Source organism: Triturus cristatus, chromosome 2_2 (assembly GCF_964204655.1).
Source record: "Triturus cristatus chromosome 2_2, aTriCri1.1, whole genome shotgun sequence".
Classification (NCBI taxonomy): Eukaryota; Metazoa; Chordata; class Amphibia; order Caudata; family Salamandridae; genus Triturus; species Triturus cristatus.
In genome coordinates, this window is record NC_140582.1 from 661,958,134 (window position 1) to 661,977,882 (window position 19,749).

General features: G+C 45.3%; 1 protein-coding gene across 2 annotated transcripts in view; it reads right to left on the reverse strand.

The window, feature by feature from the left end:
• The window catches only part of GLRA3 (glycine receptor alpha 3), a 693,846-nt gene that overhangs the window by 54,514 nt on the left and 619,583 nt on the right, over positions 1-19,749 (reverse strand). For both annotated transcript variants that reach the window (XM_085641854.1, XM_085641855.1), the window contains one exon: positions 6,966-7,180. In XM_085641854.1, the coding sequence (XP_085497980.1) occupies positions 6,966-7,180 (215 nt within the window). The remainder of the gene's footprint in view (positions 1-6,965; positions 7,181-19,749) is intronic.

Genomic DNA, 19,749 nt, shown 5'->3' on the forward strand with positions numbered 1-19,749 from the left:
TCGTGCTGGCAGTTTTGTTAGTGCTTACTCTGTGCTTTGGTTACATCAGTGCATTAAGGAGAAAGAAATACGTAGAGGAGATGATAAACATGAGATCAGGGGATGGAATGTGATTGACAGACTGAGGGTGAGGAGAGAAAAGAAGGGACTACAATGTTCTATAGTGCTTATGTGAAACCATAATTCAATTTCAAATTTCGGAGAGGAACAAGCAGAGGATACAGGTGAAGGGATCAATGAAGCTGAAGATTAAGGTGAGAGCCTGGAGGTACATGTAAAGGATCCTTACATAAGGATTAAGTGGGAACAATGTGAAATGACAAAACAATTGGTTAAAGAAGAGAGAGGATTGGCCATTATGTCCAAGGACCAAGAGTGATTGTTCCACTACCTTTCACCACTCCCATCTGACGTTGCCATAAAGGGATCTCTGCAAACCACTCCACTAATCTTTATTTTTCTCTATTAAAAATGCATTGTGCCCTGTTTAAGTGAGCACACAGGAGTTGGGGTCCAGCAAACACTCACGTCAAATTCTGGGAGCAGTGATTTTGGGTGTTTAAGAAAAACAACTCACTAATGTGCAGACACAGTGGCCACAACATAAGCACACAGTGAGCTTCACAAACAAATTACTTTGAATTAATGGTTTACTCCAGGAACAAATCCTGGCGTAAATGGGTCCGTCAGCCCTGGAGCTTACGCTGAAAAATCAGGAGAAAGCCAGTAGCACTACATGGGTAACTCATAGCTACTAATAGAAAGATAATTGTTAATCAGTTTCAGTGTGTGGCTTTAGAACAGACTTCTCCAATGAGTAGCTCATGAGCTACTGGTAGCTCTCAACTTCCCCGTAAGTAGCTCTCCTGTGTCCAGCCCACCCTACTAAATGAGAAACGTTTGTTTGGCATAGTCAATTTATGTACACCAAAACTAAGACTATGTTTGCTAGACAATATGTATGTTTTCAGAACTCATCATGTTCAAAAACTGACATGCGCCTGATAAATCATTTAGCGTTCTGGAGACTTATTAGTAATATTGTTAGGTTGGCATCAGGGGCTGTGCAACTATTGTTGTTATGCATTACCCATGCCGAGGAATTTGAAATTACAAAGCCTGGTTTAGATTAATGCTGGTAACCTTGCCTAATGCCCTGAGGTGATCACGGTTTGCATATGGTGACCACTACTGTAATCTTGTCTGATGTTGTTACTCTTAAAGCAATAGTAGCTCAGGATGATTTTCATTGAACATAAGTAGCTCCTATTACATAACAGGTTAGATACCCCTACTTTAGAATGAAAGCACACAAGGATATAAAAGACATAGTGAGAGCTGACTTACAAGCCTTGGTTTGTAGCGCTGTATGAAACTGAACTTGAGTCCTAGAACCTCCTGCCATCTACCTTACAGCAAATTTATTGCAACTGGAACAAAGATTAGTAATGCAGTTTTCCCTACAAAGTGTTCCCTTCTTGAACCAGGAAATCAAAATATTTCTCTATGCAGTATCATTTATCATATAATTAGCACTAACCAAACAGCATTCTTTTCCACTGAATATGATATGTCTTTATTCTAGGGAAATGTCATGGCTTTTATGTTTATTCAAATTTAATTATAGGCTTGTTGTGATGAGTTAGTTCAGCTGTTTTTTGTTTCATTGCAGTGACCCCTGACGAAGAGTCATAGTAGACTCGAAATGCATTGGGAAATGACGTGATGAGCCTATTTTATGTACATCCCACTGTTTGAATTACGTGTAGCTGCGCAAAGCCTGGATGGGCACACAGTATACATTTGGAGTTTTGGAAATAAAATTCATATTAGTGGCAAGGCGCTGTCTCTGCAGTGATTTTCTAAACCCATAAGTAAATGACGATAAAGGCAGGTTGCTACTGATGAAATTGGATAATAATGAATTTATGGATAAATGAGGGCAAAGTTCCCTATTTCGCAGTGCGACAGAAGAGCGCGAGAGGAGTGCTCGAAATCATCACTCTTTGAAAGTTACCATTTTCTTGTCCTAACCATTTGGTGGTGTCTGCTGACTGTACCTTGGGTCATATGACTAGGTGTAGCTGGCAGTTGGTCGTTATGTATTGCTGCTAGATAGTGAAACAGACAGTTAAACAAACATCCATTGGTGTTGGCAGGTTGGGCCATCACTGACTGGATGAGAGGGCCTACCACACTTGCACATCACAAAGGCTGTAACTGACCACATTTGCGAAGAGTTTGACACTAGTATGTCATGACCCCAGACAACCTGGGGTGAAGGCAAGGAGGCAGGAAATGCCAAACACCTCTGGGATGGAAATTCCCAAAACCTTCTCCTACTTCAAAGTGAGCACTAAGTATAAATATTGGACCCTCATACCCAACACTTCAGTACACCTCTGGACCTGTGGAAGACGCAGAAGGACTGCTGTGCAGCTCTTCACGGAGGACTTCTAATCTGCTGACCTGCTGCTCTGCTGCCTTAGTGAAGGACTGGAAAATATCATGAACTAATGCTCCTTTCAGACCTATCTTAACTTGTCAGCTAAGGGCTCAAATCAGGCAGTCCCCACAAATCAATCTCACCATATTCATATGTGCAAACATATATTTCTTATTATTTATTCATCTTTTTTTAAAACAGGTTGATTTTCATTGTAGCAGATACGTAGATAAAAATATCAGCACAAACATGTTAAACAGTTCATTCATTATCGTACTTAGTGAACATCTACAGATAATGGGATTTGCAAATAAAATACAACAATACACACATAAGTATACTCCTTATAATGCAATCACACAGAATAACTAAAAGACCCCTATTAACTGTCCTCACAACCACATCAGACTCAACTCACATAACACACTCTCTCAACCAGCAAACTAGCTCATCCATCTCAAAATTCACACCAGTCAAAACAACAAAATGACAAATGGGAAACCAAATATTTTTTGTGACATCCACCAATACCAGAGATTTAGTGGGCTGAATACATCACGGTATGCAACAGCTTTGGTGTTGTCTTGTTTGAGTTCCCAGCAGATTGGTCAATGCACGTTTTGGTGGAATTAGATAGCTGGAAACTTCATCAGGACCACTCTTTTAAGCAAATTTGCAGGTGAGTGGGATAGGTGGAATCTTGTCATAATCCCATAATATTCATGGCAAGAAACTCAGTTCTATAGCCGAGGTAAAAGTTATTTGCGTCCTATGGTGCAGTAACAAGAAATTTCTTCACGACCACTGGTATTGATACAGTCCCTTTACTGGTTCATCAACGGCGATCACTAATGGGTATCTGTGGACCTCCTCCTTGTGTATCATGCCTCGGCTTGTTCTTTAAAAGGATTCTTCAATAGTGGCCTCTTCTTTAGTCATTAGGTCCTCTATTGCAGAGGTGGGTGCAGACTTTGCATGCCCACGTTTGTGTCCCCCGTCTCCAGCTGGTCGCAAGTGATATCCACCATTTTGGTGGTGTCTGCTGCCTGTACCTTTGGTCATATGGCTAGGTGTAGCTGGCAGTTGGTCTTTATGTATTACTGCTCGACAGTGAAACAAACAGCCATTGGTGTTGGCAGGATGGGCCATCTCAAACTGGATGAGTGGACCTACCGCACTTGCACATTACAAAAGCTCTACCTGACCATATTTGGAGTTTGACACTAGTATGTCGTGACCCCAGACAACCTGGGGTTAGGGCAAGGAGACAGGGAATGCCAAAGACCTCTGGGTTGGAAATTCTCAAAACGTTCTACTACTTCAAAGTGAGCACTGAGTATAAATATTGGACCCTCAGAACCAACACTTAAGTACACCTCTGGATGTTTGGAAGGCTCAGAAGGACTGATGTGCAGCTCTACAAGAAGGACTACTAATCTATTGTCCTTCTGCTCTGTTGCCTTAGCGAAGGACTGGACCTTCATCCTGAACCCATGACGACCACAGTGACTCTAAGGGCTATTTGCCTGGTCTCCTGACCAGATGCTCAGGGACAGAAGCTCCAAGCACCTTGAACCTAGTACCTGGACTCTGTCTCCTCTAAGTGCCACCCCAGTCCTGGACCCTCAGAAGTGGTCCTGAAGGTGCTCTGCTAGTCCAGCAGTGGTCCCAGCAGAATCTATTCAGCATAACGCATCACCTCACTAAACGTCAAATTGGAACTGCTTCGTGATACATCTCCAATGCAGGAATTCTCATTGCAGCCTGCAGCCTCATCAGGACCACCTCCGTGCAATGCATCCTTGACACAGGCCTTTTCATCACAAGCCCCTTGTCAGCAACATCATCAACAATGACACAGGACTCCGTATTGTAAGCCCTCAGCTTCTAGGGAAGCAGGATGTATGCGTTGCATCTTCATTGCAGGACTACCCAACGCAGGTCCGTCATCAACGGTTTCCTCAACAATGATGCAGGACTTCACATCAACGCCTTGCATTTCCACACCCAGATTGCACAATACCTCTACTGTGCGATGCACCCTTGATGCGGGATCTCGCAACACAACCAGGATTTAGGGTAATCTTGTTCAGGAAGCCTATCTGAGTACCAGTATCTGGCGCGCACTCTACAGTGGTCAGCCTGAACATGTGTCTTTGTCCAGGTCCGGAGCGACTAAAAAACCGCAGTCGGCGCTTTGTGCCTCTAGACACTATTTTCAATTAAATCTTTAATTGCATATCTCCAGTTCTACTGATTGGATTATTTTACGTTTTGGTGTTTGTAATGTTTTAACAAATACTGATCAAAGATGGTGGTCATGGTGGTGCACATATCTGCAGAAGCCATCTTTAAATGTGATTTGTTAAAATGAAACAAAACCATTTAAAGATCCCTGATGTGTATGCATGTGCATGCACACACAGAAGCGGCTACCTTGAAATCGTGAAAAACATTTTCCGGTATAGCTGCCTGTCAAGTGCACGATGCACGGCAAAACTTAATAAAATAAAAAAGGGGGCAAGAAGAAACTCAGTGAGGAATTAAGAGGGGGAAAGGGAAGGGAGGGAAGCAGGGAGAAACAGGGACATAAAATAGTAGCAGCAAGTTCTGATGTCAGCAGTAGAAGGATACCTCATCTAGTCAGATCATCGTGAGACCTAAATGCTCCTGGGTGGCCAAAAAGCAAGGCTAGTGAAGAAAGACAAACAATCAGGAGCAGAGAACTGAGATTGACAACAAAGCCATTAAAACATATGCAGTGAGCAGATCAAAAGTGCACTCTGAGTATACATAATGTATTGGAAACAAATTGACTGGCCAACAGACAGCTAAAGTTATCTATAGCTTGGACCTAAAAAAATCCACTCTTTGAAAGTACAGTTAAAATAATATATGGAGGTGCCTCTGGCTTGCAAATAAATATATTGTTTATGTTATGTTATGTATATTATTGTGAAGACCTATAAATCCTGTACAAACTGTGATAAATTTGACATTACACATATGCCCACTGAGCAATTACCTACAACTTTTATCTTGGTGAACTGACTACTGGTAAATTTCCGGTGGTGATGTTACCGCAGTGCAGTGAATAGATAACCCTCACCAGTCACCTGGTCACTGCTATTCTGCCTAGATAGAAAAAACTGGGCTTTATAAAGTGGACCCTCCACTAATTCAAGCCTTACATGACTGTTAACTCTTCCTTTATGCAAATGCGTTGGAAGAGCTGCTGTCTACAGTCCTTGTCCATTTTCCTACCTCTATGCCTTTCTGCTGACTAAGGTAGGCAATTGAAAAATACTTTTCTGAAGTTCTGTACGCTGCCACTGATTTCTCCATGAAAAATTCACTGTTTTCCGGTTGTTCATTTTTGGATTTGTGGTCTCTCCAAAAGCGTGATTTCAAAAAGTGGTCTGTAGCAAAGCTGCATGTGACATGAAAGACGATGAAATTCTCTCGACCGTGGTCTTACACCCACCAAGATCTCTTCATATGCTAGATGGTGGTCAGCCCGGTTAACTTGTTTTCCAGGGGGCGTCAGGTTTAACATAATAAAACAATCACAGTAAGAGAGAAATCAATGAAACTGACCTGAGATATACAATTTTTCACTCCTTTAGATATTTTGATTTGAGCATTAATTTTAGAAGACCATGCAAATATATTCGACCTGAGCGAAGTTTGGATCCCTTGCGCATTCACTGAGAGGGCATCATCTATGACTCCTCTCCTTATATCTCACTACTATTTTTTATCACTGCTTGCAAAGAATGTTAATCTATGCTGATGAAGTCTCCATCACTGTTACAATGTTGCCATAATCAATAAAAGGCTCTTAACACTTTATATCCTATGTTGTCTTTTGGAATGACAGCCATCCTTTTTTAATGAAGATTTTTTCAAGCAAATTGACAATGGCAATGATAGAGATTGGTAAAGTGGAAACATTTTAGACCTCCTTCTTTTTAAACCAGAATATCTGGATTTCAACTGCCATGTAACACACGGGGCCCTCTTTACTCATTGAAATAAATAATTTCCAAGATTGGGAAGACTGCCTTAAAATCTTTGTCACTGTGGCAGTCTATACTACGATTCCGGAAAGAAGAGATATTGTCGTATTTTCTGAGAGGAGTTGAATGGAAGCTTCATAAATTTATATTTAAAAGAAATGAAAAATGAATTTGAGGAATCCATTGGTAACACGAACAACAGTATAAAATATATTGATATATTGATTGTGTACCGTCACATAATAGCAACGAGGGTCTTACTGCACATAAGTCACCCAAGGCCATCCTACCAAATGAGTTTGATGGCCATTACTCACGCAGCAGTGATAATCAAATACATATGGAATTATCCATTGGTTCTTTTCCGGTGTCTATGTGTGTGTATGGTCTGTATAAATGTTTTGAACATCAGTACATGCTTCTAGAATTAGGACATCAGAAATATGCACATTTTACAATATTCTTTGGAATCAAGAAGACATATTTCCTATTTTCCTTACCTTTGGCAGTGATGCACGAGAACCTGAACTTTGAGTCGTCATTGTCAGTACCGTGGTGATACCCAAAGCCACCCTAGCTGGTGCCGCATCCATATTGATCCAAAATGAAACCCAGGACAGAATGACAATCAGCAAGCTGGGGATGTACATCTGAATCAAATAGTAGCCCATTTGCCTTTCAAGATGAAATCTCACTTCTATGCACGTGAACTTTCCTAAGAATTAAAAACAAATATTAGCACAAATTGTAATGTTTCAACCGGCTGCCGACTTGTAATTAAAACATGCTTTCAACTGTTATTAAATCAATATCTCAGAAAAATGTTTGATCAAATTATACTAACAATCCTTTCAGTTTCAGTTTTGCTATTTTGAAGTGAAAGGACAGATGACTTTTGACTGCTATTATTTTGAAAATTGATAACATCGTTTGAACGTAGCTAACTGTTCTGACAACAATTAATGTAACATGCACCCCACTGGAATGGGAATGATACAAAATCTGCAATCAGAATAGTAAATAGGCACACACATTTTCTTGGGGCCAGACTACATAAACTGCAAATGTGCACCAACATTGTTGAATTATATATATATATTTTAAAAAAACGTTATATATTTATCGCCTAAAATTTTCACACATATATTTCTCCAGATTCGTCTCAGAGCACATTTTCACATAACATTATTATTTACTCAAGCACAGTGACGTGCAGAAGGAAAGAGGAGTAACTTTGACCAAGAAAAATAATCCATAGTCACATAACATAAATTAATTCCATGGGGTTGTTGTCACATGTCATATGAGTGGAAAGGAGCAAGAGATACACACCAAAGCTTCTAAACATGGGTATAGACATTGAGGGGTATATACACAAGAACGTGTGCTAAACATCACCAAAAAATGTTAACGCAACTTTACAAATCGCAGCCTATCACAGGAAAATAACCCTGTGTCAACGTGGAATTCACAACAAGGCGGTACCATGTGATAGTCTGCTGAAACCGCGGCCAATGTCCGCGATACAATACAACCACCTCGATGGAGATAAAACCACAACACAAAAAAACCTGCGATGAACCAAAGCGCGATGAGGAAATCAGCGATAAGCAGCGCCATGCCTGCAACACACACCTGGCAGGCGGGAAAAATCACCATAAAATTTGAACAAACACCCAAACACAAACTGACCAACACCCAAGCACCATGGAGGCAGCCGGAGAAGGCCCAGATGACGAGCGCAACCCCACAAGCATCCCGGACGACCAGCCCAGGACCTCGGGGACAAGGACAAGAAGAAGAGGAAGCCAAAGTTCAGTTCTCAGGATCATAGTCACGGAGGTGATGGAACACCATCAACAAGTGTTCTTCACCTCCAACGTGTCATTGGGCACCAAAACTGGAATATGGCGGGACATCGTGGACAAGGTGAATGCCTTTGGAGAGCACAAGAGGACAATGGACGAGGTCAAGAGGTGATGGAATGACATCAAGCGAAATATTAAGGAGAAACTCGCAGCCAACCAGAAGGCAGCAATGCAGACTGGAGGTGGGGGCCCAGAGCCACAGCTCGTGCTGGATGACATGGAGGAGCTGGTGTCGACAGTCATCAGTGTGGATACTGTGGCCGGAGTCGGAGGACCGGACATTGCTCGACAGGACACAACACAACCGCAACAGGGTGAGTGACCACCAGATACTGGGGGGACATGTGGAGATGGCCACGATGGCACACATGCACAATCAAGCAGAGCACAGTGCACACCCTCAATGACTCTGGGTTATTGCCCAGATATATAGACTGTCACAATGTACAATGCCATGCTGTCTGAATGTCAACATGTACCATGCGGCTACATACATGTGGACATATTGCAATACACCATCTCCCCTTCACTTTGCAGGGCCACCGTCAACACCCCCTGCAGAGCAGTCCCAGCCACTCTTCACTGATGACGAGGATGACAACCCCAGCATCGATGCACAAGCCCTCCTAGACATCATTGACATCATCCGCGACTCCCCTCCAGGATCAGGGCTGACCAGCTGCATCCAGGAGACCCCACCCACCACCCAAACCACCCAGCTGGAGGCACCCATGGCCCGGCAGTCTCCCAAGACCCCCAGGAACAACACACGGCCTTCCAACGCCGTGTGCTGGAGGGCCAGAGGGAGACGGCTGAGCAGGTGCGGGTGGGGTTCGACCTCATGGCTACCAAACTGGACGCCATCCGTGGGTGCCTAGGCCCGCTCCATGGTCTTCAACGAGCCCTGACTGACATTGGAGAGATGAACACCTGTCGGTTCAGAGAGGCACCAGCGATACCAGTCGTGAGCTGGCACACATGCAGAGGCTCATGGAGGACATGGTGCGGATAGAGGTGGTAAGGATGGCAGCCACCGCTGCACACCAGCGAAATGTAGCTGGGATCTACCATGCCCTGCAGATCATCATCATGGCATTGCTGCCACAAGGCGTAGAGATGATGAATGCTGCTGCCCCTACACCATCCACATCTCCGCCCCTTTGTGCGCCATTGCCTCACAGTGCGGCAAACATATCCACTCCGGCACCTGATGTGTCAGTGGCACACAGTGCCACAGCCGGTACTGCAACACCCACAGGTGGGGCAGGGCACACATCCGAGGACGTGGATGGGTTGGTGATCAGGAGGCACTAGCATTCATTTCTGCCACCTGGCCTATTTGTGTTTGGTGCTGCACATGGCCCCATGACCTTCCACTGACCCCCGATACACTCCGATGCACTCACCTTGGACAGCGACATGGACTGACATATCCTGTTTGATGACCAATCACACGGCCACCAGACTGCAGACTGTACCCTTCCTCTTCCACAGTACTTGTCATCCCCGGATGGACTCTGGCTGGCCCGCCACGGGCCCATATTGTGTAGTGTGCTCGGCATTGCCCTGTTCCGCTTCAGCTGAAGAACTGCACTAGATGTGCAATAAACATCCAGTGATGCACTGCTGTGTTGTGTCTTTCATCATTCATGTATGAATGTGTGGATGAATGTAGGGACAGTGATTTCCCTGGCGTCAATGATGCTCATCCTGTGTGATGCCAGTCAGAGGGTGCTACTTTGCATATTGCGTACCGAGTGCCGTGGACACTACAACAGGGACACACTCATCAGTCACTTCCATGTCCGGACATCGACTGAACCATGCCCAGAGCCCACGAGTCATTGTTGCAAGCCCTGCGCTGGTCCGGTGTACAGCAGGCCAGACCACTACACTTATGCTCAAGGGGAGGCCCTCATTGCTACCCGTCGCAGGCGTACTCGCTGGTGGTGTGCAGGACAGTGGTCTAGTCAGCATGTTACAGCCACTCCCTGAGGGCAGGTTTGAATGCACAACAAACACATCTGGCACAGGCGTCACAGGCCATGTGACCCCGCCAACATTATGGGCCGACGACATCACATTCCCCTCTGCCGGTGGTGACTGGATGACGGACTCTCCAGGGTTCTCAATCATAAAGGGCCCATGAGTTGTTGTGCACAGAGTTAGTGGCACCTGAGGCATTGCGGCCATCACGGGACTACCACCACGTGGCGCTGACTGGGGTTGCACAGGGTTAGTGGCACCCGGATCATTGCGGCTGGCACAGGCACCCCACCACGGGACGTTGACTTTGGGTTCACTGAGGTAGGGGCACCTTAATCTGCTTAGCGGGTCTGCAGCCTGCGATGATGCCCCGTCCTGGCGGTCCGGACAGCTCAGGTTTTGTGTGCCCTGCTGGACTGCAGTGTAGGCCAGAGCCAGCGGGCAGCATGAGCCTACCACCATGTGGCGTTGCTTCCGGGATCCCAGAGTTAGTGGCACCTATTGGGCTGAGTGGATGTGCAGCCTGTGATGAGGCCGGGTGCATTGGTAGGTCCTCTGCCATGGAGTAATCAAGACCCAGCACCAAATGTGATACCTGGTGGCCTGTGGAGCAGGGCTGCATGGTGTGGATGGTGCCATATCCATGGGCCCCGGGATTGTGGCTTGCAGCGGCACGTGGTGGGACCTCCTGTCTGCACGCCGGTGGCAGAAGTTGAGTAGTGGGGCCTGGGTGTGCATGGGCGGGCATGCTTCGATGAGCAGTGGGAGGGGCTGGGGTCCCTCTGTCTGGGTGTGCATGGGCGGTGATGTTGTCTTGTGCAATTGTGTGTACTGTGCCAATCATGTATCTGGACTCTGTTTCAGATGAAGGGTCAGTCTCAGATGTGTGACCTGGTGAACTGCTACAAATACCGGCAAGTGGTTGGAGACACACCGGTGGCAGCAGGTGAGCAGTGTGGCCTGGTTGCGCAGGGGCGGCACTCTATCTCTTATCTCTCTCACCCTCTCTTCTTCTCTCTCTCTCCCCCTCTCTTCTTATCTCTCTCTCTCCCCTCTCTTCTTCTCTCTCTCTCCCCCTCTCTTGTTATCTCTCTTTCTCCCCCTCTCTTCTTCTCTCTCTCCCCCTCTTCTTATCTCTCTCCCCCTCTCTTCCTCTCTCTCTCCTTCGCTCTCTCTCTGTCCTTTGATGTACGCAGGACACACCTTCTCATCATGATTTTTGTCTTTCAGGCTGCGACCTACAGATGGCCCGAGGGGAGTCGCCATGTGTGTTCATTTCATTTCAGTGTTCATTTTAATAAAGTTTCATTTGTTGCTTCGAAAGTGAATGTGTGATGCTCATTTTTGTGACGACAAATGCATGTCACCAGTTGTGATTGTGCGACATCAAGCAGATTATTTTGTACATGTTTAGGTGTAGCTGATGTGACATGTCTTTGGTCAGGGGGTTCCGGGGAGGGGGGTCCTGAGGGTGGTGGCATTGGGTGTTGTTGCCCTTTCGGCCCTCCGGGCTGCATGTTCAGTTGCCCGGGTGCATCTGTTGTTCTTCAGGTGTATCTCTGGGCTGTGCTCCCTTTTGTGGTGCAGGCTGTGGTCTGAATTTGCACCAGGTCGGAGCAGGTATTATTTTCCTGCTGCTAACGCACCTTATCGCCTATTTTGTGTTCTTATCACAATTCTGGCTGGTCGTTGTGAATGTTGTGGAGTGGTGTTGTCGCGGTTTTTGGCACAGGAACGCCTACTCTGCACCTCATTAGTGATAGTTGTGGGGGTCATCTGTGGCAATGTTTTTTGCGGCTGCTATCGTGGGTAAACTGGTGCTGTGGGATGTTAACACCAGCTTGTGATTGGGGCGATAAGTTTATCGCAACTTTGGCTGCGATAAAGTGCTGTTAACTCAGTGATAGATCCTTGTGAATATGCCCCTGAATTACTTGCCAAAAGGGGTGGTGTAAGGGGATCACTCTTTCCAAAGCTTCACGATAACAGCACTTTTTCCTTTCTCAAGTGATTTCCAGAGAGAATGCTAGAAGTCTCAGGATCACAATTGGTGTTTTTTTTCGCAGTATAGCTATCTATCGTCTCATTATAGTACCCCAACAGGCCGACAGATATCCCATCCGGGATATTACAAGTTCCCATCCGGGATATTACAAGTTACATTGAATTAAGGGTGGGTGGAAAGCCACTATGTTGTGCTCCACAGAGATGGAAATAAACTCAGTGAAGCCCCATCCCATTCTACCCCAGTTAATAAAATGGGAACCTCACACACATTTGGTACAGCAACTCTAACTTTACATGCTAGAGAGCACATAATCACCTCACCAAAATGAGATTAGAAATTAAGCAAGCAGTGAGAGAGGTGATGATTGTGTGGCCCCCTAACCGAGGGAGAGGACCAAGCAGATGTCTTGAACACCAAGAGCACAGCATGCTGAACGATTCTGTGGTGGTCCCATCCTCCTAGGACCACCCCAAGAAAAGTTATGGGGCAAACATACAATCCCAACCAAAGGCCCTGCAAAGCATTATGGGACGAGATTCTAGAGTGCAGTGAATATTAAAGTATCGGCTCTCCCCGCTGTGGCATTTCCCAGGAGTAAGGACAGGGGCAGGCCAAAGCATCCCCATGTGTTCCGCTCTCCCTGCTCCCTGTTCTTGTGTCTGGGGGGAGCAGGAGACGACTGCAGAGGGCTGCCGTTGCTGGAGCGGTAGACCTCCATGCCGGCTCCTGAGGCAGCACGCATGGGTGCTGCTGGGGCAGGGAGCCAGCAAGGACTGCCGGGGGTGGGCTTCCTGAGCTGCCCTCCACCAAGGATCACTGTTGAGGTGCCTGGTGGGATGGGCACCCCCATTAGACCCACCATACTTAGAGAAAACCATTCTTAAAGCTGCAGTGCTCTCCCGGCTCAGTAGGAGAGCCGATACTATAATATTCACTGCACTTCAGAATCTCGCCCCATAATGCTTTGCGGGGCCTTTGGTTGGCATTGTATTTTTGCCCATAACTTTGCGTGGGTGGTCCTAGGAGGCTGGTACCACCACTGAATCATTCAGCCTGATATGCTCTTTGTGTTCAAGGCATCTGCTTGCTCCTCTCCCTAGGTTAGGGGGAACCCAAAATCATCACCTCTCTCACTGCCTGCTATGTTTCAAAGCTCACTTTTGTGAGGTGCTTATATGCTCTTTATCATGTAAAGATGCTTTATCTAAGGTATGTTAGGGGGTGCTAGTGTAGATACTAACTCAGCTATGTAGGGAGCCGGAGTTTTTGCCTCAACTCTGTGTTCCCAATGGAATGTGGAATTGGCAAAACTCTGCTCGCGGGCAGCCCTGGAAAGGACAAAAATGGGCCTTATTGCCTTAGATATGGCCCATTCCTGCCCTTTCCTTGTCATGCAGTGTAGTGCAGCAAGGTGATTTGCTGCACTGCATGCCTTTTTAATAAATGAACCCCTTAGTCTTTGTTGCCAGGTGATACACCTGCAAGTTCAATACAGCAAGCCCTTCTTTTTCCATAGACAGAGCTAGAACATCTCAAAGACTTCTTGCCTGGCCCCCTCCCAACATCAATTTTTAGGTTGAGCCTAGCGGCAGCGCGCATGCACTGCACGCTCTGCGAGACTGTTGCAGGAGAGTATGGGAGAGAAGCCGCACCCAATCTCCTACTATATTTTTCATTGGCTTGTATCATTGTCTTTGGTAAATGCTGCCTTTGGATTTGTTAATAGACTTGTTAGTCCCTCCTTAGTACAGCCTTGTCTTAATTTGTCCCCCGCCCATGGCGACTGGCCCTTTAACTTCAGTTGTTACACAGGACCTGTTATTAAGTCTGTAGGCACTATTTACTTTATTGAGTTTCTGTTACTGCAGGCAGGACATGCGCAGCTTCAGCTGCAACCGCTTGTGTTTTTTTAAGCGGCATGGGCGCTCCCGTAACACAGGCACCTGCTTTCGATCACTTTCACCTGGCATTATGTTGTGTTTTAAACCCCCCAAGTAAAGTAAAATGGATTTAGAAATGATTAGGCCTGGGTGGTAAATTCCGTTCCGCTCACGGAATTTGCAGAATTTGGGTAATTTCACGTTCCGTGGAGAACGCGAATTGCCCAAAATTCCACGACCCGCGGCTTCGCGGAATTATTTGCTTGTTCGTGCTTTCAAAATGTATGTACGCGAGATATTTCTCCCCGAGCACGCAAACAGCATTCGCGAACAGGAAAAAAGCATCACAAATGGGCGGAACAAGCAATTCTGCGTGTTTGGGGATCTTTTGCGTGCTCGTGGACATTTTTTACCGTTTCGCGGAGCTTTGCGTAGTGCGACAATGCAAATTCCGCCCACCCCTAGAAATGATTAGCAAATTAAGTCATGTGAAATCCAGGTAGCACATAATCCTGTGCTAATGGGCTGAGGCTGGCAACAGCACATCTGTGTTACATGTCATCTGTACTAAAGCCACATGACGGGTTGTTTTCAAAAGTCTGTTTTATTAACAACAACACCACCAACAATACCACCACCACCAATACCAACACCACCACCAATACCACCACCACCAATACTACCACCATCAATACCACCGCCTCCACCAATACCACTACCACCACCACCACCACCACCAATACCACCACCACCAATACCACCACTACCAATACCAACAATACCACCACCACCAATACCACCACCACCAATACCTCCACCAATACCACCATCAATACCAATACCACTACCACCACCAACACCACCAACACCACCATCAATACAAACACCACCACCACCAATACCACCACCACCACCAGCACCACCAATACCACCACCAACACCACCACCACCACCAATTCCAATGCCACTGCCAATATCAATACCACCACCAATACCATCACCACCAATGCCACCACCACCAATACCACAATACCACAACCAATACCACCAATACCACCACCAATACCACCACCAATACCATCACTGATACCACCACCAATACCACCACCACCCATACATATCACCACCACCAATACCACCAGCACCAATACCAATACTGCCACCACCAATCCCACCACCACCAATACCACCAATGCCACCACCACCAATACCACCACCACCACCATCACCACCACCAACAGCACCAATACCAGCACCACCAATAAACCCACCACCAATACCACCACCACCACCAATACCACCACCACCAATACCACCACCACCAATACCAGTACCACCAATACCACCACCACCACCAATACCACCACCACCACTAATACCACCACCACCAATACCACCAATCCCATTACCACCACTAATACCAGCACCACCACCATCAATATCACCACCTCCACCACCACCAATATCACCACCCAAAAACCCAGCAATACCAGCACCAGTAATATCACCACCACCACCAATACCACCACTACCACAACCAATACCACCAGCAACACCAATACCACCACCACCAATACTACCACCACTTTGTCTGATCTACTCAGCAGGGGATATTCACTGCTAACTTCAATAGTGATATCAGATAGTGAGAAGATGTCAGACTTTGCCCAGGTAATTTGCAACTCATCCCAAATCTAGATACTTTTTTGATTATGGATTCAATATTGTTTGTCTTTGGCTGTACCTGGAACATGTTGTCATCAGCATACAGTGAGAGAGATAAGTAATTGATGTCTCCTCATATAAATGCTCGCTGAACATGTAATTTCTATAACAAGCATACTAGAAGTAGCCAGGGCAAATAGGAAGAGTGATGGGGACAATCCTGCCTCTGGCCCCTTTCTACCTCAAAAGGATTTGAAAGTAGTACATTCACTCCAACCCGCACTGAGGGTAAAGAATACAATAATGTAAACAATTGAATGAAATCCTACCACACACAGCTTTTCTCCAGCACCTCTAGCGTAAAAGGTCATTCCAAGAAGTCAAATGCCTTTCTGAAATCTATGCCTAAAGTTGATTGCATAGGAATAACTGCAATTTTACACTCACTCATAAGAGCAAAACTGACATTTTGTATGATGAAAATGGTTGGTGCAAAGGTCTATGCAAAACTGCTCTACTGCCATCTATGGAATTGAGAAATGTTGGTGCTAAAAATTGGCAGCTGTGCTTGTAATAGTCCTCTGCATTTTAATATCATCCAAGGCCTTTACAAACAACTTTCATAATAATTTTAATGAGTGTTCTTTAAATTAGCCTTGGGTGACATTTTGTTTATGATGATGTACTCACACTTAATTGCCAGCATTTCCTGTTACAGATGTTTAAAAAACAACGCCTGAGATTACACCATAACACCACATTGCGTAATTTAGATTTCATCACTGGAGCACAGTCAGAATGCAAACGTACCAGCTGAAAGTGGAAACTGTTACTTTCATAGTGTTGTTTTAGCACAAAATGCATCCCACTGTCCAAAGTGCACACTAAGCCACATTTTGGACACAAAATAGTGCAAAATACTCGAACAGCATTTCAGATAGCACACACAAATTCACATAATAATTCGGGCATTTTGTGTAATTTTAACAAAGTATATTACACAAAGTCACATTATGGACACAGTTTCTCGTTTTTTCACATGAAAGACAAAAGGTAAAGGCCATTGACATTATCTTAGAATATACCGCAATGAAAAATATTCAAACAAATTCGACTTAAGCTGAAAAACTGATGAGAACAGTTTAATTAACTCCACTGAAAAATGTGCAGTGGCAGAAAGACTATAATATCTAGCATAGATCCGAGCCTGTCAAAAGGAGATTTCTGGGAGGTTCAATACGCTCCAGGTGCTGTGCTTCTTTTGTGATGCCAAATGCTGTGACATTGCTGACTGGTGCCCAGCACTAACATTTGACATCCCTGAATAGACCTCCTTCTAGAACATTCCATTGTATGTCTTTATGTCTGTCCTTGTTTAATTAAGAACGTTCGACCATCAGTGCATGAAATGTGCCAATTACAGTATAGCTCTTTTAAGTCGTTATACCAATAATTAGAGGCCCATTCCCTCAATATTCTCCTGCACATGAGTATTGAGCCTATAACTCATTTTGATGGCCTTTAACAACTTACATATGCTTAGCTGTACAAAACTAAGAACCTGATTCTCAGAATGTTGTGTGTACCTAAATGAGACATAGGGGGGTGTCAGTGTCATCTGTGCAGTTGTTGATTATAAATGTGGAAAACATGCAAAAGTGTAGGATAATGAGAGTTACCAAGGGGGAGGCAGCAGCTGTGTATTGAGAATGATGGGAACACAAATCAATCATAGCATTGTGGGTATTCACGAACGCTACCAATGGCCTTCCACCCCTAAATGCACATCAAACATGTCTTGAAAAAATGTTGGAGTAAGTGAGCAGTTAGAGGGTGGGAGATAACACTGTCATATTTTTAGAGGTTTTTAGGAAGAAATGTTTTAACTTCTTCAAGAAAGTACAAAAACAAGGATGGTGAGAGCGGAATGTAAAAAATTCCCTAAAGAAGGGTCTTGCCTACCAGTGAACAATATTTAAGAGTATTTTATGTCTGCCTGTGGTAAATATGCAGGGATTGGCTTAGTGGAAATAAGGACATGCTGTTGGACTTGGCCCTCTGTGTAGAGTCACCCCAAACGTTTTGCCTGCACCCTCCTGTTTTTTGGACCTGTTTTTGTTGGCTTTAAGGACCATGTGCACTATACCACTGATAATCAGTGCTAAAGTGCTTGTGTTCTCTCCTCAAAACATGGTGAAATTGGCTTACTCCCAATTAGTACATTTAATTTACCTGTAAGTCCCTTGTAACGTGGTACTACATGTAACCAGGACCTGCAAATTAAATGCTATTATTGGGCCTGCCGCACTAATTATGCCACCCACCTAGGTATTGTTTAAACATGTCTCAGGCCTGCCATTGCAGTCTGTGTGTGCAGTGTTAAACTGCCATTTCAACCGGACAAAATAAAGCTTTTACCAGACCTAAACCTTACTTTCAATACACCCCTAGGGAGGGCCTAAACAGCCCATAGGACATATTACAGTAAATCTAAAACGCTGGACATGTACTTTTACATTTTAAATGTCCTGGTAGTGAAAAACCCTTACATTTGTGTTTCACTACTGCACAGCTTACCTCTCTCTTATGATAACATTGGGTTACCTTATTACACTTATTAAGTGCTAACGTTTGATTGGGAGCAGTCAAGAAAGTCATGTTTGATGTATGAGGAATTGCACTTTAAACCCTCTTTAATGGTAAAGTTGGATTCTAAGTCACAATTCTGAAAATGGTGCTTTCAAAAAGGTGGCATTTTTTTGTCCTAACCATTTGGTGCCTGAAGCCTGTTCCTAGGACACATAACTAAGTGTAGCTGTCAGTTGGCCTTTGTGTGTTCCTCCTGTACAGCACCATAAAGGGTCTGGTAGTTAGCACGATGGGCCATCTCTAGCAGGTTGAGGGGATGGAGCTCTCACCTACCACCTTGCCAGCACACTCACAAAGGATTCCACACTAGCCTATTGTTACCCCAGATAGTCTGGAGCCAGAATAGGGAGGAAGGATATCCCAGGCGTAAGTGGTCTAAAATCCTCGCCCACTTCAAAGTGGGTACCAGGTGTAAGAAGTGGACCCTCAGACCCACCTCTTCAGAAAACTTCTGGAACTAAGGACTCCATCAGGAAGAAGGACTTCCCAGCTGGGAAGTCTGCCCTGCTACCCATGCTTTGATTTGCTGACCAAGGACTTCTGTGCTGCAAAGGTCTGCTATTGTTGCATCAGGACTCTTCTACTGCTGTGAGCCGCCCTACTGAACCCAGCCTGTTTGTGTGGACCAAGGGCTCCCAGGAATATCCAAGGGTCAGTCAACTGGCCCCATGTTCCAAACCACAGGGACATAACAGGATTCTTTGATGTCAGCGCAGCTCCACTCATCTTCACACATTGTGATGCAGCTCACCACCGACTCACACCCAACAAGATGTATCTCGTCCTCGTCGCTAAAGCATCGCAGAGCACGTTTTCGCAAGCACCCTTGGACGGCGTCCTCGATGATGACATAACCTCGCATCTCAAGCTCCTGTCGAAGGCATCATAGACTCCTCAGTTGCACAACACATGTCGATGTCAGAACTTGCTTTGCAGCTCCTCCTCCATGACTCCTGAGCGCTGGCCCCCACAGCTCTACGCATCAACTTAAAAGCTCGAAGTTCAGGCCACAAGGTTTCGATTGAGTTCAGTCCTGTATCCGGTCCATGCTCCATCATTGCTGGCCGGTACTTGTATCTGGGACCAAGTCAACTGCGACAAGATGACCATTGTTGGCGCTTTTGACTTCTTAGAGCTTGAAGTCTTCAAAAACCTTTAAAATTGCATACCTCTTGTGCTACTGATTTGATTTTTGTCATTTTGGTATCAAATAATCTATTAAATTATA